Here is a 23,053-nt window from a genome sequence, read left to right as displayed (position 1 = left end):
AACGCGTGCGGGGATATCCTGCGTGCTTGATGAAATCCGCATGCTGCTAAAAACAGCCCTAGGGTGAGTACGTGAGCAGTGCGTGCGGTTGCAGCATTACCCCCCGAACCACTTCATAAAATATTTACGAGCACCGCATTCAATTGAAATCGAATTACCTACACATGCAGAGTGGAATATTATCAGTAGTATGGCTGCTGAAGACAGGTCAATAAACAAAACCCACAAGAAAACTTTTCTAAAATTATCAACTAACAGTGTAATTACGTACAAATTACACTTTTTTGACCGAAGTATGCATCTGTAAAGGTAACTGATTTGATAGTAGGTAGGTACCAACTGTATATAAATAAATAACATCCTCTTTTGTCATTCGAAAACAGAAGGATTAGATAGAACTTACTTGAGCTTGAAATATCTGTCGTGCAACCGGCACGTTTGATTCGAGTTTACTTGAGCCGTATCGTATGGCTCGCACAGTAGCGCTCCGAAACTTAGTTTTTCGTCATATACAGGGTGTTGCAAAAAGAGTATAAAACCTACATGTCTAAGCCGAAACCTACATGTGCAGCATGGTATATCTATACCAGAAACTGAAATCAGAATTAAAAAAAACATAGGTACTTTAAAGTAAAAAGTCACGTGACGTGACGTGATCAACAAAGTTTCTATGGTTTTTTTTCGCATGCTTGAGTGACCCCCCAAGGTCACAAACACAGTCCTCTCTGACGAGGCGACAAACTTGCGAGCGCTGAAGTGATTTATTCCTCAAGTTTTGTAATCCGCCGGAACTTTTGCCATCTGTACTCAAGATAAAGTGAGTTTGTACGGAGTGAATGAATACAAATTACTTACTATAGCGGGAAGACAAGGTGTTAAATGTCTGAACACTTCGACAGCCGATCACGTTTTATTTTTTGCTCAGACTCTATCTTGTTCGTTTATTGTTTATCAAAGACCAATGCAGTAACCCTTGGCTGTCGAAGGTTTCAATAAAGAAATACACCCCAATGACAGCCACAAATTAAACAAATAGGTAGATCCTACTAAACTATCTACTATATCTACTACTATTCTATCTAAACTAAACTATGCAGACACCGTTTACGGCCCCTGTCTCTATGGCAAAACGCAACGTCTCCTTCAGCGTGTTCAAAATGCTTGCGCACGGTACTGCCACAATATCCCTGCACGATGTCACGTGACACCTTACATAAATAAGTCGAATATTTTAAAATTAGCAAGCCGTCGGCATCTCCACTTTGCTTGCCTCCTATATGGTATCATACAAAAAAGGGTGCCTGAATATTTGTATAACAAGTTACGGTGGTCACGTGACTTCAACTCTCACCGCACCAGGGCGTCCTCGTACTTGCTCCTGACTCCACAGCACAAGTCTGCAGCATTCATGGGCTCGTTCTCCTTCAACTCCACTCATTGTTGGAATAGGTTAGATCCAAGTCTGCGCGACCTGAAAACCGTGCAATCATTTAAGACTAAGCTCAAAAAATCCTTGCTAGCAAAACAAAAGTCTGATTGATAGCAGTCGTCCGAGTTTCTCATGTCATATACCTACAAATAATTTCATTTTCAAATATCAATATATACCTATTATTATTATTATTTTTTTGTTAATCATAGTTGTTTTTGTCTCCTGCCACACGCCATGTTTGTTTAGTTTTATTATATATCATACAGTAGGTACTTATGTATATTATACACTCGCACTAGGCCACCGTGGTGGACTAACCCTAAACCCTTCCTTCATTGGAAGGAGAACCGTGCCCCAGCAACGGGGAAGTGATGGGTTGTGATGATATACAGTTAAAGTAGGTGTATCTACTTACAACAGTGTTATTCGCGAAGTGCAGACAGAATATTCAAACAACATCCCTCCATATTTGTGTAATTACCTACTACATAAGTAGTGGTTCGTTATGTTCGCAGCATAAATTCTGGAATAAATGTACACAAGGTCAAAAAAGAATAAAACCACCGTGTCTAAATAAATTCCATGAAGGTAAATATTTAAATAACATGACTGTAAGCATTTATTATGAAATATATGACTACTTACCTCATATACATAACTTCTTATTACTTATAATTTATTAAAGTTTAACATTTCACATTTTTCACATCGTATTTCATACTTTATTCAATAATTTAGCACGTAGTGAGTGTGCAGCGCGGCAGCGTCGCGTGATCTGTATCTGAAAGCCGCGTGCCCGGGGACAGGGAACTGAAAACACGAACCGGTTTGAACTGGAATGTACCTGCAAACCTCGGGTTCACAATGGCAGCTGTGGTGTACGCTCACTATCAGAACATGCATAGGTACACACACATATAATAAATATATTTAATGTATTTATTAGGTCAGTGGCATCACAGGGGAAGCGGCTGAAAATCAGCGCGGTAGTAGGTATAAACCCCTATCACCGCATAAGCTGAGCCGCCGTCCGTTTCGGTGCTTGGCAACACACACCTATGTACCTATTGTTTTTGTTTCATTTGTAGTTGTACAGTCCAACTGAAAAGTCTTTATCATTGTAATTAAAAGTTAGGATCCACTTTCGTTTTCAGGACCTTGTACTGTACCTACCTTGTTTTTATTTTATTTTTTGTGTACTTTTTACTTTTTTTCTGTTTGTTTTTGGTGTGTGTTTGCAGTGCACTGAATAAACATTTTCTTTCTTTCTTTCTTTCTTACTAGATAAGTAGGTAGGTACTTTATTTTATGTTAAACATTACAGCACTTTCACCTTTAACCTTTTTACTTAATTTTATGTTAATATCCCGTAATACTTAATAATAATAAATTTAATCATTATACATACTTAATTATAATTATTTAACCGACCCTAAATACATTATGATAAGGATACAGGAAGATTAAATTTTACACACGCAAAAACACGAAATTTTATACTGTAAGTATACTGAATAATTCAATTAAAAAGTAAACAAACTTTTACCTTATTAGGTAGAACCTTTGCTTAAAGTGGGTTCCCTAAAGGTAAGCGTCCAACTTTCGGCTTCGTAAGTAACGGACTGATCGCCTTCAGTATTTTTTGTGTAGAAATTCACACAAGTGCGTCCACTTCATCGGCATTGCGACGACGTTTCTTCATACATTTACGAAAATCCGTTGGTCATCGGACGTGCGATACCGATAAATGAACGCCTACCAAAAGCGTAGCTTAAAAACAATTTCTGAAAGCATTCATGTATTTATTGTAGGTATCAAAAGTTCATTCATAAGAGAAATTACCCAACTCAAGTCGTCCTCTTGAGTTGGTTGAGTGGCTAATTAGTATACAGGGTCCTCGTAAATGTGAGGTAAGTACAGGGTGTTATCAAAACTGGGTGAAAGCACTTTCGCTCTGTGGTCTTTAATGCTGAGTGGCCGTGTAACCCGATTAGCCGGATCTCTACAGTCGTCGGACCAAACGACAGTCAAGATCTAAGAGACAGACACAGAGAGAATCTAAGCTCGGCATGAGAAGCGGGCGTTTTTTTTACTAAGCTTCCATCGCTCTTCATCGATAGTTAGTTGATTATAGCGTGGAAGTATTGCGTAAAATGGTTGTGTATGTCGGGGACCAAAGAGGCGACATACTCAAGAACGAAAAACGACTTTAGGAGTTTCCGAAACTGATAATTAAGCGTGTATGAAGAGACTTATTATTGTAGAGTTAGTAAAAGAAGTATGTCAGGATCGTGAGACCTGGAGATCCCTAGTCTCTGCCAACCCTTCTGGCAGACAGGGGCGAGCATAATATTTATGTATGTGTATGTATGTACATGGGGTAACGGAGACTTGCGGAAACCACGTATTTCGTGAAACAGGAGTGCCCCCCCTAGAACAAACTCACGCCTCCGCCGTGTAAGCGTGGCTGCATAATTTACACTACAAAGCAACGCATAGCATACTTAGCTTAGCAGTTTTATATTCAAAGTAATCTCAAACTTCCGGCTTTAACTTAGAGTTTACAAAGCACGAGCGGCAGTGGAAATGGGTTCTTAGTTGCAGAAATAAGAATTACATTACTTAATCCTCTTTAATGGGAGAAAGTCTTTGCTGTAACATTTTATGTAAGATCAAAGTTTTTATGAAAGTGATACTTAACCTAACTAACGTTAAACATAAACCTCAACATTGCACTAAACAGATTTTCATAAATGTATGGAGAAACGTAGAAGTACTTGTGTGAATTTCTATACAAAGAATACTGAATGCGATGCGTCCGTTGTACGGTGCCTAAAGATGGACGTTTACCTTATAAAAGAGCTTTATACTGTGCTATTCTAAGATAGGGCGACGTTCCTTTTAAGTTCATGGGCATTTAGAATACACGCAACGCAATATTATAACAAAAATAAAGTTATTTTATTTATCATGTGTTTGCAGCCTGCGGAGGCTTGTTATTAATCCGAGCTGCCCTCAGGCCAGGATCAGCGGAGAAGGGTCGGCATCACATCACATTTCCTTTTAATAAATAAACATAAATACTTACAGTGTAAAGGGTGTCATTCGGGACAATTTTTCTTCTTTATACGACGTTTAAAAATTCGCGAAAAGAAATTTGGATTTTAGAATTATTATCACGAGTTATAGTCATTAAAGTGTTGACCAAAATGAGGTTTAGAATGACGAGCCCGGTTACATTTCGGCTTACTACGAGTATATTTTAACATCCACGAGTATAAGTAGTTCATTAGTGTTTGAGTTGAGTTTGAATTGAGTTGAGTTGAGTTGAGTTGAGTTGACCAAATTGAGTTTGATGGCCGGCAATATCTAGTGTTAAATGTCTACATGCCGTGTGACAAAGATGAAAATGTGCCAGAGTTCACCGATACACTGTCGAACATGAGTGCCGTGGTGGAGGAGTGTGACGCCGAGGCGGTCTACATGATGGGAGACTACAACGCCCACCCTGGCACCCGCTTCAGTGAGGAGCTCCTGGCATTCTGTCGTGAGCAATTGTGGAATTGCACTGACATCGACATGCTCGGGGCAGACTCGGGCACGTTCACCTTCATCAGCGAGGCCAATGGCGCCCGGCGCTGGCTGGACCACTGCGTGACCAGCTGCGCCGCGCGGGCCACGGTGCGCCGCGTGCGCGTCCACCACGACGTCACCACCTCGGACCATTTCCCAATGTTTGTACAGTGTAATATAGGTACAGGTTGTAATAAAGTGTATAAAAATAAGTCTAAAATATCTCATGGCATCAGATGGGGTACCCGAGATCAGGATCAAATTGATAAATATGGGAAATATTGTAAAGATAAATTAAGTCAATTGTATAATGCAACTAGTCAAACATGTGATATTACTGCTAAGTGTATTGATAATTTGTATATTAATTTTATTGATATTTTACAGTCTGCTTCTATCCTTAGTTCTAATATAACCAAGGCTGGTGCACGAAAACGAAAATGCCAGGTAACCGGCTGGAACTACCACGTTCAACATCATCATGAGCGGGCTAGAATTTGTTTTAAGATGTGGATAAATTTTGGTAAACCCAATACGGGTAAAATTTATGATGAAATGCACGCTAGCCGGAAAATATTTAAGAGTAAATTACGCTGGTGCCAAAATAACGAAGAGATAATTAAAATGAACATACTAGCACTACAGAAACGAAACAAAGACTTTAATAAGTTTTGGAAGGGTACTAAAGCTCTAAGCTACAAACGAGGGTTGCCAGTATCTGTAGAGAATGAAAGTAATGAAGCGGCCATTGCGGACATTTTCGCAAACCATTTCAAAGTCGCTCCTCTCAAGGTACAGTGTGTGCCCGATGCGGAGGCAGCCCCGTCGCCCGCGCCGGCCGCGCCCGCTCCCGCCCCCGCCCCGCAGCCCCCAGCGGCCGAGCTGCGTGTGACGGCGGCGAGCGTGGCTCGCGCGGTGCGCTGCATGACCCGGGGAAAGTCCCCCGGGCATGACTCTCTCAGCATCGAGCATATTCTGTACGCTAGTGATGAGGTATATAAAATATTGGCTTTAATATTTAATTATTGCTTAGAGCTTCAGTACCTACCGGATCTTATGATGAGGACGGTGGTGGTTCCAGTCATCAAAAATAAAACAGGAGATCTCTCGAGTGTGTCAAACTATAGACCTATTTCCTTGGGTACCGTCGCTGGCAAGGTGCTTGAACGGCTTCTGCAGCCCGAGTTGATGAGGAATGTTAAGATCAGTGACGCGCAGTTTGGTTTTCGTCCTGGTCTCTCAACAGACTCTGCGATACTGAGTCTTAAGCACGCAGTCAATTACTACAAACATAGAGAAACTTCGGTCTATGCATGCTTTTTAGACCTAAGTCGTGCTTTTGACTTGGTAAACTATAACCTGCTCTGGTCGAAGATGTTAAAGTCTAAGGTTCCTTCTGACCTAGTGGGTCTGTTGAGACACTGGTATGAGAACCAAACTAACTCTGTACGATAGGGCGACGCACACTCTAGTGAATATAGACTAGAGTGTGGCGTTCGTCAGGGAGGGCTGACCTCTCCGGACCTCTTCAACCTTTATGTAAATGACCTGATCGAGGAGTTGAGGAGCACCGGCATCGGGTGTCACGTAGGGGATGTATGCTTCAACAACTTGAGCTACGCAGATGATATGGTGCTCCTCAGCCCCTCGGTCGGCGGATTAAGAAAGCTCATTGCTGTGTGTGAGAGATTCGCTAATAGTAATGGTTTAAAATATAACGCCAAGAAATGTGAAGTAATGGTATTTAGAGTGGGGAGAGGTCCGGAGAGGATACCCCCGGTCTACATGTATGGCTCATCGATTCGGGTTGTAGATAAGTTCAGGTACTTGGGTCATGTGCTGACGGAGACCCTGAGTGACGACGCCGACATGGAGCGCGAGCGGCGGGCCCTGGCGGTGCGGTGCAACATGCTCGCACGCAGGTTTGCCAAGTGCTCTAAGGATGTAAAAATTGTGCTCTTCAAGGCCTTTTGTCAAACGTTTTATACCTGCCATCTATGGATTAATTACACAAGGAGAGCATACAGCACCCTTAGAGTACAATACAATGACGCACTACGCATATTGCTGAGACAACCGCGCTACTGCAGTGCGAAGGCCATGTTCGCCGACGCCGGGGTCCCCGACTACTTCGCCGTGCTGCGGCTACGGGCGGCGTCGTTCTGGGACCGAGTCCGGAGCTCCAGCAATGAGCTGATAGCAGCTGTCGGCGACGATATTTATGGAAATGGGTTCATTAAGCACTGGCTTTTCATGCACCAGTCGGGGAATAAGAAGTAGGCGAATGCATTTAACATTTTTATAATTTTAATTGTAATTTGTCCATAGTTTTATTGCCCCTATACAGCACTTTATTATATTTTTATGTTTATGTTTATTCAGTTTTAAATATTGTACTTTTATTGTATTTACATATGGGTTTATTTTGTGATTTTAATTTTAATGTAACAAATGATGACCTGAAATAAATGATTATTTATTTATTTATTTATTTATTAGTTTGATTACGAAGGTACTAGGTACCTACCTACTTTAAATACTTAAGTTATTGGTAGAATATAAAATCATTTAGCACTTAAATAGGATTTGATCGTGCCTGTACATAAAGAGTTCAGCAAGTACATCATTGAATATCTTAATGTGCTATAAATTCCGATAATCGGTCTACATTGAAAGTAATTCTGAAAGAAACTTAATTGGAACTTTAATATTAATGAAATAAAAGCTTTAATGAAAAGTCTCTCCTTTTGTAAGTTTTGGCTGAACTACAATAAAGAGATTTCAGTTGCAAATTAAGTTAATTAAGTAATTAATGTGTATGTTTTATTGTTCTCTTTTCAAGTACTGCCTCCAACAAGTTGTACTTTATACTTGTTCCTTAGTAAATTGTAATAAACATCCTTTGTTTATTACAATTTACTTACTTACTTTAATTTATTCCAGTTTTCTCTAATATTTTTTAATTTACCTATCCCGTCAGAATTGCATTAAGCATAGCTTACTTAAATAATTCCAAATGAGCGAATAGTTTGGAAACTTTAGATTTCTACAGGATATTCAATAGTTTATAGGGGTAATGGCAGTCCCTTTTCCTGATACAATAATTATCTTAAGTGCCAAGCCATTATTTGACTACACTTTCTAGAATTTTCTTTGCAGTTAAATTACTAAGATTAAGTTCAGTTGAGTGAGGCGACTAATAAATAAGGGTTTACACGCGTAATAAGTTTGTTTTATAGCGCACATTATGGAGTGATAAATAAAATTAATTGTACTTGTTTCATGTCTGGGGATTTCCTTGGAATATCACGCTTTAATGTGTGGATAATGTGAGGTAGGCGTTTAGCGGCGTATGAGTATGTTTTAATTTTTTTGCGATATAAAAAAAAACATCGCCATAATACTTATACAGAATGTTGCAAAAAGGGTACACTAAGCCAAAAGGGGATGACTCCGGGGGTCATTGTGAACAACTTTTGTTCTACGAGTTTTGTAAATTCACGAAAATAAAAATTCCTTTTCCATAGAAACTTTGTTAGTCACGTGATTTTTTACTATGGAGAACGAATATTTTTATTCGCGAATTTCCAAAACTCGTAGGAGTCACCCCCTTTCGGCTTAGTAAGTATACCCTAGTTCATATAAAAAGTAGGTATATGGATGGAACCGTGTCAAATCTAATGTAGTACAAGCAGATATTGCAGATCTATATCTACACTACAGCCCCCTAGAAAATTAGCATTAAAACATAAGCTAGAAACTTCCGCTCATTTAGAATCGCCTTCAACAGAGTGCAGATGTATTTATTTATACGATTACTTAATCCAACTAGGGATATTAATGTTACTATCGATATAACCACATCATAGAGATAAATCGGTTTAGCTGACGCGTCGTAATACAAATTGGTTCAGTAATCCAGACTTCCGTCGCCACTAAAGTAGGTAAGTACAAGTAAGAGCAAACTTACTATTCAACCTTGACCCTTACGACACACGAATAAAGCACCATAAGAATTTCTAGTACAGTCGTCGAAATATAAGAGGCCCGTTTGGACAGCTCCAAAATTTATGGGATGACAGCTGCTGTCAAATCTAAATCATGAAAAATCTAAACAATTATTAGTAACTTTTGGTGCTTTAAAAGATCTTTTTACTTTCGGCCGTTAAATAATAAGCCATATTATGTGTCTTTTTATTTATTTCACCAAGTAAATCAAGAGTAAATAGCAAATTTGTGTAGCTGTCCAAACGGGCTTATTATATTTCGATGACTGTAGCTATGTGAATCGGGCCCCTACTGTACCTATCATCTTATTGAACCATCGGGCCAGACATAATTTAATGAGCATATTTATTCCTGCAGAACTGATCCTGTAACGGATAAGGAAGTTATTATTATTAGTTTCACTTTACAGAGATTGGTTGGTACGAAAAGGATGGATGACTGTATAACATACGTTTACATAATATAATATGTACTAAGTTATTAGATTCACTTTACAGCGAATAGGATATCGAGGCGGATTGAAATTTCGTCAACCCATAATTTATTTACTTGTTATACAGGTGGCGAATTTCACCCATACCCTATAAACCCTTTTTGCAACACCCTGTATATTTATGTCATAGAGAGATCTGATGCTTCAATACCGATCTAAGCCCATATTTGTCGAAGCACCAATAAACTGTTGGTTTTATGTCTTCATACGAGTACCTACCTAATACTTACATTAGTATTTATAATTCAGACCAAGTCAGGTATATTCGAATGTTATTGGGCTACGTGAGAAACCATTCCAGGGGATCACTTTAACTTACGAAAAAAACAATTTTCGGAGTGCTGCTATACTAACCACGACTCTTCTTCATCTTCTTCTTTGGGTACCATCTCCTATCGGAGGTCGGCAATCATTTGGCTTATTCTTTCCTTCCACGACGCTATCTAGTTGTATTAAAATTACTAAGACATTGCATAAAAGCTCTCATTCGTTCGTTATTTATCAAGCTAGACTAACCACTGGATGATTGTAAATAATGGTTTCACGGCCATTGGCTGGCGGGAAATTGGGAATGTATGTAACTTCGTAAGTAAACGGATAGTTTACTGCCTTCCTTACAGCCTTAAGCTGGGTATCATTTCCCTTATCAGAACGCCTGAACTTATACAGACTATAATAATATAGTACTAGCTGTTTCCGCGAGCTTCGCTTCGCCTTAAAAACTTTTCCCGTGGGAATTCCGGGATAAAAACCCTATGCCTATATATCTATACATATGTTCTTTCTTAGGGTCTAGACCATATGTATACCAAATTTCATTCAAATCCGTTCAGTAGTTTTGGCATGAAAGAGTAACAGACAGACAGACAGACAGACACAGTTACTTTCGCATTTATAATATTAGTTAGGATGTCGGTGACAAGATCTACAGTAGGGTTTGTCACCATAGTGATCTACTGAAAGGATTGGTCAGTCAGAGCTTAGAGTCTCATGTCACAAACATAGTTGTGATAGATTAATCCACGAAGGACTCAGAAACGTTTTTTTTTAAAGGCAACGCAGTCTATCGCACTACCTATCACTTTCCCCACAATGCCCAAGTGGAAGACAATGCTGTTAGATCTTCCAGTTAAACTTAATGTTCACCTATGTACATAAATTTATTACAGTGCAATATAAAGAATTTAAAAATAACGTTCTCGCTGTTTTATGGCAAATACCTAAATTCATATTATCCAGTTCCATAACCCTTTTTTATCAGACCCCCGAAAATGTCGCGTTTTGGGTCTAATGGAAAATTACAGTTTGCTATTTTTTTTTGCGACTGTCTTTTAAGTAGGAGAATACTTAAGTACACCTGCAGGACATGGGTCTTTTCCAAGATTCCGATTTAAGTAATGAAGAATAAGATAGATAGATAGATAGATAGAATATTCTTTATTTGTACACATAAGCATGATTTTATCAATACAATTGTATCTCATTCCAAGAAATCCAATCTGGTCAGTCGTAATAAAAAAAAACTGCCAAGTACGAATCAGTCTGACGAATAAAGAATTCCGTAAGATTACCTACCATCATAGGAAATAGATTATTTTATGCCAGAAAGCTAGGTTAGATATAATTGCGGATTAATAACACTGGGTGGCCTTGCATGTTTAATTTAAGTTTCTATGTTATTTTTACCTTGTTTTAGTCATTTAATATTGTTTTTGTTTTTGTACCTGTCTTACTAATATTTATATTTTAAGAAATTTATGTAACTAACGTTTTATGGACTGACAGTCTGCAATAAATGATTTAATAATTTAATAATAATAATAATAAAATGTTATTTAATGGATTTGATTTAAAATATTTGAAGCCAGGTTTTTGCCCAGTATTTTAATGCGATATTAATCGAATTTAAAGCAGCTTAAATAAATGACTACTGTACCTATATTTTTTTCAAATTAACTATGAAGGATGCTTTTAAAGCTTCAAGGGACCGTAGTCTTAAATCAAAGGTATAACAATACACCGTAGAGATATACATAAATACATACATATTGAAATTATGCTGATGGTTCGGTTTCTGCTACCTATTATCTAAGGAACCCTAAAACCTTTTCAAAACTCATCCTAGGTACACACCTCTTTTACTTATCTATTTAAATGTTATTTATTATCACGCATATCAGTATAATTTGCTACCGATTGTGGAAATTAATGAATGGGGAAACCCGATAATCCGATAGATAACTTACCAAAAAGATTATCTAATTAAAACGTAAACAATATATATAAAAGAAAACTTGTACTTTAATATTCAATCACTCTCGTTGTATTCATAATGGTTACCTGGGCTTTACTCCTCTTAACGGGTACGTACCTATTTATTTAGTATAATCTATAGGTATATTTTTTTATTAAAATAGGTAGGTAAGTATTTCTTCCAATTATTCTTGCATGCTTGCATGTGAACCTCAGAGAAATGACATCAAGAAGGTCTAAATTTATGATCTAACCAGTAACGTTTAAAAACCACGACGTTTAACACATAATGTTGAACGGCTAAGCGTACAAGCAACAACTGACCCGGTCAGCCATTGGATGGGTGACCGATTTCAAGTGGTTATTTTCTTGACGCTTCCATTCTTCGGACGGCACGTTAAGCCGTGAGTCCCGGTTGCTGCTTCGGCAGCAGTCGTTAAGCCTAGTCAGAAACCTTCGGGCGGCTTGAAAACATTTGACAGTCGGGTACTCTCTCAGCACAAGCTTGCTTGTGTTGGTCTCCACCAACCCGCACTAGGCCAGCGTGGTGGACTAGGCCTAAACCCCTCCTTCATTGGAAGGAGACCCGTGCCCCAGCAGAGTGGACGTGATGGTTCATGATGATGATTTGAGTCGTTAATACCCTCGACAGCGACAGTGGCGTCGGCGGCGGTGGTGCCCCCCTCCCGGATCGTGGGGGGGCAGGAGACACGGATCGAGCTGTACCCCTCCATTGTGCAGCTGGACTTCCTGCTGCCCTCTATCGGCTGGCTGCAGAACTGCGCCGGGACTATCATCACGCCGACTGTTGTTGTCAGCGCCGCTCACTGCACTGAGTACGTAGCTAGAATAGAATAGAATTATCTTTTACTGCGCATTGGTCACTTAATTAACAAAAAACTACTTATTTATACAAGGTGCAAAAGTGGTATAGGTATTAGGTACAAAGTAGGGTTTCTGATTTCTCGACCTGTTTTCGTTCTCGAGCTTCGAGAATTCTCGAGCCCAAATTCTCGAGTCTTCTCGAGTCTCGAGCCTTTCTAAGAAGACTTTTAGAAAAAAGCCTTAATTTAAATTTAAAAAACACAAAACCTCCTTTTTTTACTTTTTCAACTTAATATCAAAGAAAATACTCTACTTATACTCGTACTCATAATATTAGCTGTCTAGCTAGGTACTAGTACAAGGTGGGCCAAAAGTAATCACCCTATTGGAAGTTGCTCTCATTTGTGAAAATGGCCGCCAATTTCAAATTAGTTTTGATATTGGTGGACTAGACAAATGCAGAATACAAGTTCAGAAGCCGTGGAGTGATATACTCCCCAAGAACGCGGAATAATTGTGTTCATTAAGTTTTCGGGTCGCCTTTTTTTCGTTTTATCTGTATTTTTTCCCTGCAATATCGCCCGATTTACCATTTCAGACAGTTTTTCTGAGGTTTTTTGAAGTCCCGTGTTTATGTGAATCAGCTCCTGTGTCTGGAAGCCCTTAAGGACATCGCACTAGTGTCGAATGTTCGACATTAGTGCGAGAATCTCTCGCCCGAAGTTTTCGCTGAAGTGATGAGAAATGCCATAAAACGAGCCCGTATGGCAATCAATTGTGACGGCGCCCATTTGGCCGATATCATCTTCTCGACTTTACCAATACAATTGTTTAAATAATAATGGTTTAAATAAACATAATCAAAAAACAGAATCAAAGTTTTTCATTTAGAAAAAAATGAGAGCCAAACAAAATCGGATGACTTCTTTTGGTCCACCTGAACTAAGAAACAGTACGTAACTATTATTACGTTATCTTTTAATCTATCACTGGTATTATCAGTACAGTACTGGGTTAAATGGAGATGAAACATATGAATAAATCATAATACACGCGCATGGTATGCGTGTGTGTGTAAAGTGGCGCAAGAAAATTCGAATTGAATATTCTTAATTTTCATCTCAAGGCTCGAGAAATTCTCGAGTCTTCAGATTTTTTTCTCGTCTCAAACCAAGCCGAATTTTTCGAATCTTCTCTCGAGCTCGAGAATTCTCGAGCAGAAACCCTAGTACAAAGCTGAATAAAATAATCCACTGCTGCACATAGGCCTCTCCCAAGGAGCGCCAAAACACTCGGTCCTCGGCCTTCCTCATCCAACCACTACTGGTTATCCGTTTAAGGTCGTCGGTCCTTCGAAATTCGCCGAAATTCGCGAAACTATTTTGTTCTTTTGTGGTCATCAAAGTTTGTAGGTATAGAGTAAAAAAAACGTGAACATTAAATTTAATAGTCGTAGATTCACATTTATGAACACTTCTTGGCCTCCACTTCCTATGCACACGTAAGTTCCGTATTAAACCCCCAAATTCTCCTTACCAGCAACGTAGCCGTCAACACGCGTCGCATCCGTTATGGCTCCACAACCCGGGGCTCCGGAGGCACGCTGGTCAGCTTACGGTCCTATCGCAACCACCCGGAGTACAGGCGCCGGGCCTACTACGACGCGGACATCTGCCTGCTGTACCTAGCTCAGGCTCTGGTGTTCGGAGCTACCGCCCAGCAGGCGCCCATCAACGCGCAGGGGTCGCAGCTGCCGGATGGTTCAGCTGTGGTGCACGCCGGCTGGGGTGATGTTCAGGTCAGTTCTCCTTCATAATAAAGTCCATCAGCGATGATAATGAGATAGTAATGTTATGTAAAACCTTAACACCTATTCCACCATTTCCACCTGACCCTTCCTATCCCCCACAGAGCGGCGGCCCGGCCTCCCCCGTCCTGCGCGACGTGACAATCTACACAGTGAACAACGCGGAGTGCGCACGGCGCTACCTATCCGGCATCACCGACACCATGATCTGTGCTGGTAAAGTCAAATTCAAAGTCACAACAAACTCCCCTCAACGATTCCCCTTCTCTCATACATTTACGTATTCTAAAAGAAAATGTCAGAGTGCTGAAACATGTTCCTAAGGGTGCTAGAAGTCTCGCAGCAGGTAAATTATCGCATATAATCGAGAGATGCATTCAAAATAATGATACCGAGGACTGGTATCAGCTTCTTACATTTTCCTACTCATCTCTTAAAATCCCTTCGTCCGAAGACCGAAACCGTTCACTTACCTCTAAAGTAAAGGAAAACATCTCAAACGGAGAAACGGACACGTCGCCTTCCCCTAGCGCAACATACAGGCCGCGAATTAGCGACCAGCGTCCATTTTACAAGGCTGTAGAATCCAAAGTGCACGATGGTGATCTTAGCGGTGCGGTTCGTATCCTGTTCTCGGACGGCTCTCTGGCCCCAAACAACGATGACATCTTATCGGCTCTGCGACTGAAACACCTGTTAGATATGAGTAATACGCAAGGCGGCTCAGTTCACACTGGTTTATTAAGTACCTTATAAATGTCGGTGTCGCAGCACACGACTAGTGACACATACATATACACATACGCATCATCCCTCCACCAATAGCTTACAACTAATACAATTAACATATCCTAGAAATACCTCTTATAATCAACCTTCGGTATATTTCTTAACCCTAAAGTAAGACGCGTGGAGACGGGTTCCGTGTCTGGCGGCGGCGGGTCATCATCGTCATCATCATCAGCGCGGTGGCTGGCCGGGCCGGCGGCCGGCGGCGGCGCGGCGCCCGCGGGCGAGCCGTCCGGACGGACATCAACAGGGCTTCCGTTCTCCAGACTACTTCCCTCCCCACTAGTTACACTTGTGTCTAGATCGAAGTTATAGTGTTCATCTAACTGACCTTTAAACAAAATTATTTGGTTTTTATGTCTCTTATGCACTATACCATTACTAATGTCCTTTATCATAAACAAAATCGATCCCTCTTTCTTTAAAATAATTCCCTTAGTCCAATGGAATCTATTTTTATTAATATATTGTTTGAACAACACAACATCTCCCGGTAGGAAGTCTTTCCGTATGATTCCGCCGTGATTATCATTCTGTAAGGACTGTTTATGTTGCACTTTGTTAGCTAACGGCGAGGGTGAGGGAGGCGCGGGGGGAAGCAGCAGGTCCAGCCTGGTGCGCGGCTGCCAGCCAAACACCAGACTGGCAGGACTTTCTCCTGTCGTTGAGTGGACGGAGCTACGATAGTCGAATAGATATTTGAGTAACCTATTATTCACATCATTCACTGAGCCGCCCGCTGAAAGTGCGCTCTTTATACCCTTTTTTACTATTCTTACGCAACTTTCTGCCTGGCCGTTGCTAGCTGGGTGGTACGCCGGTGTGGTCACGTGACTGATTCCGTTCAGTTTGCAGAACTGATTGAATTGTTCGGAGGTAAACGAAGTTCCGTTATCACTTACCAAAGTTCGCATAATACCAAATCTCGACATGTACTCAAATAATTTGTTAATTAAATTGGTCGACGTGATATTGTTTTTCATATTTACGCATTCTACCCATTTAGTATATGCGTCAACAATCACTAAAAACATTTCATTGTTAATCGGTCCTAAAAAATCTATGTGTACTCGTTCAAAAGGTTCGCTCGGATAAGGCCATGAAACAATAGGCGATCGCGGTGGCGTCGCGCGGAGACTTAAACAAACACTACAGTTATTTATCATATTCTCTATTGTTGTATCAATTTTTGGAAACCAAAACTTAGAACGTGCAACCGCTTTAGTTTTTACAATTCCTAGATGAGAATTATGTAATTCCGACAACACTTTTTGCCGTAATTTTTCTGGTATTACTACCTTGTGGCCTCTCATTAAACATCCCCTTTCATACGATAACTCTAATTTGCATAAAAAGTATGGTTTAATGAGCGGATCCTGAATTTTTCGTGGCCACCCGTCGCATACGTATCTAATCACCTGCTGAAGGATGACGTCATCGTGGGTCTCTCGGCTCAGCTGTTCGCGAGTAACGGGAAGCGCCCCCTCCACTACGAAGTTCACATAGGCGCTCGAGCTGACGTCGCCCGCGCGCCCCGCGCCCGGCCCCTCCGACTCCTGAGCAACCGGTTCCGGTAGACTGGCGCGAGATAAATAGTCTGCACTGTTTTCAGCACTTTTTACGTATTCTATAACGTAGTTATACGAAGATAAAAACAGTGCATATCTTTGGAGTCTGTTTGCCGAAACTTCTGGCACTCCACGCTGACTACCGAATATAGCCAGGAGCGGTTTGTGGTCTGTGCGTAGAACGAACGGCTCGGACCTTGCATATAGGTATTGATGATACCGGCGGACGCCGAATATTATGGCCGTCGCTTCTTTTTGGATCTGCGAATATTTGCGTTCCGCGGCATTTAAAGTGCGAGACGCGTATGATATCGGGCGTTCGACCCCATCGCCCCCTACCTGCGACAGAATAGCCCCGAGGCCTCTCGGCCCTGCGTCCACGGTCAATATCAATTTTGCATCTGGATTAAAGTGCGCGAGTACCTTATCAGAGCCTAGTAACTTTTTAATACTATTAAACGCGTCGTTTTGTTCGTTCGACCATAACCAACTTACTCCTTTCTTTAAAAGATCGTACAAAGGGGCCAATACCGATGATGCATTTGGAACGAAACTTCTATAATAATTCACTAATCCTAAGAAGGACTGAAGCTCGCTGAGGTTCGTTGGTGCAGGTGCTTCTAAAATGGCTTTAACTTTATCTTGTGATTTTTTTATGCCGTTTTTATTAATTACATAACCGAGGTAAGTGATCTCGTCCTGAAAAAAATCACACTTATCTTTTCTCAAAGTTAAACCGGCCTCCTTAAATCGTTCTAGGACTAATTTTAACCTACCTAGGTGCTCTTCTTTGTCTTTTCCTGTTATACACACATCATCTAAGAATACTAGTACGCCGTCTATACCTAATATGCTTTCCATAGCTCGCTGAAATATTGCAGGAGCCGAGGACAGTCCAAAGATTAGTCGTTTGTACCTATACAGACCCTTGTGCGTATTAATGCAGGTAATGCTATCGTCGTCTACGATGGGGAACTGTGCGTACGCGGAGGACATGTCGAGCTTGGTGAACTGCTGGCCGCCGTGCAGCCTGGCGAACAGCTCGTGCGCGGTGGGCAGCGGGTAGCGCTCCACGTGCAGCTGCTTGTTGATGGTCTGCGAGTAGTCGGCGCACAGCCGCACCGTGCCGTCCGCCTTCAGCACCGGCACCACCGGCGACGCGTACTCCGCGTGGTCCACGCGCTCGATCACGTCGGCATCTAACAGCCTATTTATTTCTGTTTCAATTTTTTCTCTAAGCGCAAAAGCTACTGGCCTCGCTTTAAAGAATATTGGGGTAGCGTTATCCTTTAACTTTAATTTAATTTTAAATTTATTAAAGCATCCTAACCGGTTTTCGAAAACGTCTGAGTATTTTGCTAATATTGCGGATAATGAATTATCCTCTGCACTGGTAGGTTGATCACAATACTTAATAGGTGATAACTCTAATCCAAATTTTGATATAAAGTCACGACCTAGAATTGGCGGACCACCCCCTACGATAACATACACGTCGAGTACGAAGGTTTTACCCGAGTATGTTACTGGTAATTGTGCGGTACCTAGACACTTTATTTTTCCACCGGTATAACTTATTAGATTTTTCCTACTCTGACCTAATGATACTTGTGAAAAATGTGAATAATAGGTCTTGTCAGATATAGCTGTAACTGTAGAACCGCTATCTACCTCAAATTTTAATTGAACATTGTTAATTAACACTGTTTCGATCATCGGCGCCCCGCCCGTGCAACGAATTACAAATAACTCACCATCGTCACCCTCGCTGTTAGCTTCAGCCTCCAAATATTTGACCGTCTTACACATCCTTCTCAGATGTCCTCTCTGGTTGCACTTGGTACATTTAAATTTTGCGAATCGACACACATTGGCTTTATGGCTCTTTCGACCACACACACTACACTTTTCCTCCGAAGGAACACTGGACCTATCAGGGTCTCGACCCTTGTCGATTTTAAACACTGCATCGGAAGCTGCGGCGGCTGGCGGCGCGGCGGCGGCGGCGGCGGCGGCGCGCGCCGTGCGCACGCTGCTCGCCAGCTCCACCGCCTTCGCCAGCGTCAGCTCCTCGATGTCCATCGAGAATAGCTTCTCCCGCTCGGCTCCCGGCGCCATCCCCATCACGAACTTGTCCAGGAGGGCCTCCTCCAGGTTCTTGAACTTGCAGTGCGCAGCGAGGCCCCGGAGCCGCGCGGCCCACTGCGCGTGCGACTCGCCCGGCTGCTGCACTGCCACGTAGAAGTGACGTCTCTCGGCGAAGCCACAGCGCTTCTGTGTGAAGTGCTGGTCCAACGCCTTCACGATGTCGTAGTCCACGACGTCCAAGGTCTTTGGTAGCACGAGGTTACTCGCCAGTTGGTAAGATTCGTCGCTGAGTGCGCTGAGCAAGATGGCGCGACGCTTCACGCCCGCCTTGTCCGACTCTATATCCAGTTCATTTGCAATGAACCATTGCTGCAGCCTGCTCCGGAATGTCACCCAATCTTGGTTGTGGTGATCAAAGGTGGAGATTGCACCGAAAAACGGTGTAACGCTTGCAGACATTATTGCCGATGAACAATTTTCACACGCGGGTAATTTTAAATTCGCGCTCGTCGCCACTGTTAGATATGAGTAATACGCAAGGCGGCTCAGTTCACACTGGTTTATTAAGTACCTTATGTCGGTGTCGCAGCACACGACTAGTGACACATACATATACACATACGCATCAACACCCATCTCCAAGTCGAGGGTTGGACTTCCCCCCCGAGCCAAACCAAACCAACGAGCACCTGATGGTGGATGTTCCTGACGTAGCACAGGCCATTGCAACGTTCCACAACGGCTCAGCCGCTGGGTTGGATGGTCTTAGGCCGGAGCACCTAAAAGAGTTGACATCCGGTGGTGCTGGTGATGGTGGAGTCAGGCTTCTGCGCTCCCTTACCAAATTGGCCAACTTTATGCTCAAGGGCGTAGTGAACAGGGAGGTATGCCCATACCTTTACGGTGCATCACTTTGCGCACTGCTAAAGAAAGATGGAGGTATCCGCCCCATCGCCATTGGTAGTGTTCTTCGACGTTTGGTGGCCAAACTTTGTTGCCGGTCAGTCAGGGATGACATGTCTGCCTTGTTACAGCCGAAGCAACTGGGTTTTGGAGTGCCAATGGGTTGTGAGGCGGCAATCCACGCCACCAGATGTTTTGCAATGACAAATCGTAACCCGGACAATATTATAGTCAAAGTTGACTTATGCAATGCATTTAACATGGTCGAGAGGGACACCATCCTGACTAAGGTCAGAGATAGAGCCCCATCTCTGTACCCATTTCTCCACCAGTGCTATTGGAAGCCATCCAATTTATTCTTCGGTGACAATCTGTTGGAGTCTCAAGTGGGCGCACAGCAAGGCGATTCCCTGGGTCCATTAATCTTTAGCTTGGCCATACAGGATGTTGTAGCCTCCCTGAGCTCTCCGCTCAATGTCTGGTATCTCGATGATGGCACTATTGGGGGCAGTCCGGAAATGGTTACTGAGGACCTCAAAAAATTAATAGATGGTCTGAGGGAGATAGGCCTTCAGGTCAACTCTAATAAATGCGAGTTGTTTTTCTGTTCAGAACAACCTTCACAAGCAGTTTTGGACGAGCTTTGTATAATGCTACCGGGCATCAGGGTACTAAGCAAGTCCAATTTCAGGCTTTTAGGCGCACCAATTTTTCCCGAAGGTATTCCGGAAATGTTATCGGAAAAAGTTAAATCACTTTTGACAGCTAAACAGCACCTTAAGAACTTGTCAGCACATGTTTCTCTGACAATCCTCCGCAGCTGCCTATCTATACCAAAACTCACTTATACTTTGCGCACTGCCCCAGTTTGGCTTTACAAGGACGATTCACTTCTCTATGATAATGCTTTGAGAGAAATATTACAGGAAATATTGAATATAGAAATGTCTTGGCCACAGTGGTGCCAGGCTGCGTTACCCATTAGACTTGGTGGTTTAGGCATTCGTCGCTTGCAGGACACCGAGCTTCCCGCATTCCTGGCCTCATCGCATGGGGCATCGGAACTCGTCACTAATATTCTTAACATTGATGGTGATGGGTTTCGTATCCCTTTCGTTGATGAGGCTTTGGATTCGTGGCGGGCTCGGTACCCTGGTAGTGACCTACCTGAAAAGCCAATGTTCCAGCGAAGCTGGGACGATGTGGCATCTAGAGCAAGTCTGGACCGGCTTATGGACGAGAGCAACGGCGCAGAGCTGGCACGCTTGCGGGCGGTCTCCAAGCCTGAGGCGGGTATTTGGCTACATGCTATGCCCTCTCCACAACTGGGAACCCTCTTAGATAACGATTCTTTGCGTGTGGCTGTCGGTCTGAGGCTAGGCTGCAAAATCTGCGAGGCCCATATATGTCGGTGTGGCGCACAGGTCGATGCACAAGGACGACACGGTCTCCATTGCGTCCGGAGTGCGAGAAGGCTGTCGCGGCATCACGCCATCAATGATATCATCCGGAGAGCCTTAGTTTCGGCAAATATCCCGTCCATATTAGAGCCCCCGGGGCTTAGCAGAAACGACGGGAAAAGGCCAGATGGCCTCACATTGATCCCTTGGGAGAAGGGGCGCTGCTTGCTGTGGGATGCTACATGTGTTTGCACTTTTGCACCTTCACATGTAGCATCTACCATTGCAACTCCTGGGGCCGCAGCAGAACTAGCAGCCAAACAGAAAATAGCCAAATATAGCGGCCTCATGGAAAATTATCTTTGTGCCCGTGGCTCTGGAAACTACGGGAATCTGGGGTCATGACGGCAAAACATTTATCAAAAGCCTAGGCCGTCGCATGAGGGACTGCGGGCTAGACATCCGCTCTGGAGCGTTTCTGATGCAGAGGATCTCTCTGGCTGTACAGCGAGGCAACGCTGTTTAGATTGTTTTGTGTACATAGATATTTACAGTTTGATTAAATGATTTAGTTAATTGTTAAAAAAAAAAAAAAAAAAATTCAAAGTCGAAGTCAAAGTCAAAGTCAAAGTCAAAGTCAAAGTCAAAGTCAAAGTCAAAGTCAAAGTCAAAGTCAAAGTCAATGTCAAAGTCAAAGTCAAAGTCAAAGTCAAAGTCAAAGTCAAAGTTAATGTCAAAGTCAAAGTCAAAGTCAAAGTCAAAGTCAAAGTCAAAGTCAAAGTCAAAGTCAAAGTCAAAGTCAAAGTCAAAGTCAAAGTCAAAGTCATAGTTATAGTCAAAGTCAAAGTCAAATGCTTTTATTTATAAAAATATTATGTATAATTGATGCACGTAATTTTTGACAGGTATCCTGGACGTGGGGGGCAAGGACGCCTGCCAGGGGGACTCGGGGGGCCCGCTGTACTCCAACAACATCCTCGTGGGGGTGGTCTCGTGGGGCAACGGCTGCGCCAGCCCCTACTACCCGGGCGTCAGCACGCGAGTCTCCGCGTATTCTGATTGGATAGTGAATAATGCGCAATGAGCGATTGGAAATATTCCTATAAAAGTTTTTTAAAATTACGTTGGTGTGATTTTATTAATTTTGCTGTTTGTTTTAAATCTGGTCAGAAAAAAATGCTTGCATTTCCGTTCCGACACTGACACGCAAAAAGGAGAAGAATAAGTAGCAAATGTAAGGTTAAATTAAGGCATAATTACAAATTAATAGATACAGTTTGTTATAGATCATTTACGAGAGCTGTGTGAGTCTGATTGCAATATTTATTACTCACCAATAATACCATTAATATCTCATCAAGTCATCATCATCATCACAACCCATCACGTCCTCACTGCTGGGGCACGGGTCTCCTTCCAATCAAGGAAGGGTTTAGGCCTAGTCCACCACGCGAGTTGTCGGGTAAGTGGGCAACCTGACTGTCAGATGTTTTCAAGCTGCCAAAGGCCTCTGACTAGGTTTAACGACTGCTGCCGAAGCAGCAACCGGGACCCACGATTTAACGTGCCGTCCGAAGCACGGAAGCGTCCAGAAAAGAATCACTTGAAATCGGTCACCCATCCAATGACTGACCTTGCCAGTTTTTGCTTAACCTCAGTGAACGGTTAAGATCACCGAAGCTAGCTCGACTATGGAAGCTTAATTAATATCTAAATAGCATAATAAACTTCAATCAATCTTACCTATATCAGTAAATACTCAATTATCTAGAAGAGCTGAGTTATTATGTTACTTAGTAATTTCCGGATTGATATACCTAGTTTTCGGAAAACCGATTTTATTTATTAGATAAAGATAACATGATCAAAATAAATATTTATTGTTTTTAATTTATGATCAATTAAAATAATCAT

At 42.1% G+C, this 23,053-nt stretch overlaps 1 protein-coding gene across 1 annotated transcript; it reads left to right on the top strand.

Annotated features, from left to right (window-relative positions):
- The first annotated feature begins 11,768 nt into the window (after positions 1-11,768).
- LOC105385127 (trypsin, alkaline C) lies at positions 11,769-22,261 on the top strand. Its single transcript, XM_048625397.1, has 5 exons — positions 11,769-11,869; positions 12,412-12,595; positions 14,124-14,382; positions 14,496-14,607; positions 22,045-22,261. The coding sequence occupies exons 1-5, from the start codon at positions 11,839-11,841 to the stop codon at positions 22,221-22,223; spliced, it is 765 nt and encodes a 254-aa protein (XP_048481354.1). The 5' UTR covers positions 11,769-11,838; the 3' UTR covers positions 22,224-22,261.
- Positions 22,262-23,053: the final 792 nt, after the last annotated feature.

This window comes from Plutella xylostella, chromosome 14, assembly GCF_932276165.1.
Source record: "Plutella xylostella chromosome 14, ilPluXylo3.1, whole genome shotgun sequence".
NCBI lineage: Eukaryota > Metazoa > Arthropoda > Insecta > Lepidoptera > Plutellidae > Plutella > Plutella xylostella.
The sequence above is the reverse complement of the archived record's forward strand: the minus strand, read 5'-3'. Positions and strand labels throughout refer to the sequence as shown.

Coding starts and splice junctions, on each gene's coding strand:
- LOC105385127 (XM_048625397.1), top strand. CDS start 11,839: ATGGTTACCTGGGCTTTACTCCTCTTAACGG. Junction 11,870..12,411: donor GGCTTTACTCCTCTTAACGG/GTACGTACCTAT, acceptor TACCCTCGACAG/CGACAGTGGCGTCGGCGGCG. Junction 14,383..14,495: donor CCGGCTGGGGTGATGTTCAG/GTCAGTTCTCCT, acceptor TATCCCCCACAG/AGCGGCGGCCCGGCCTCCCC.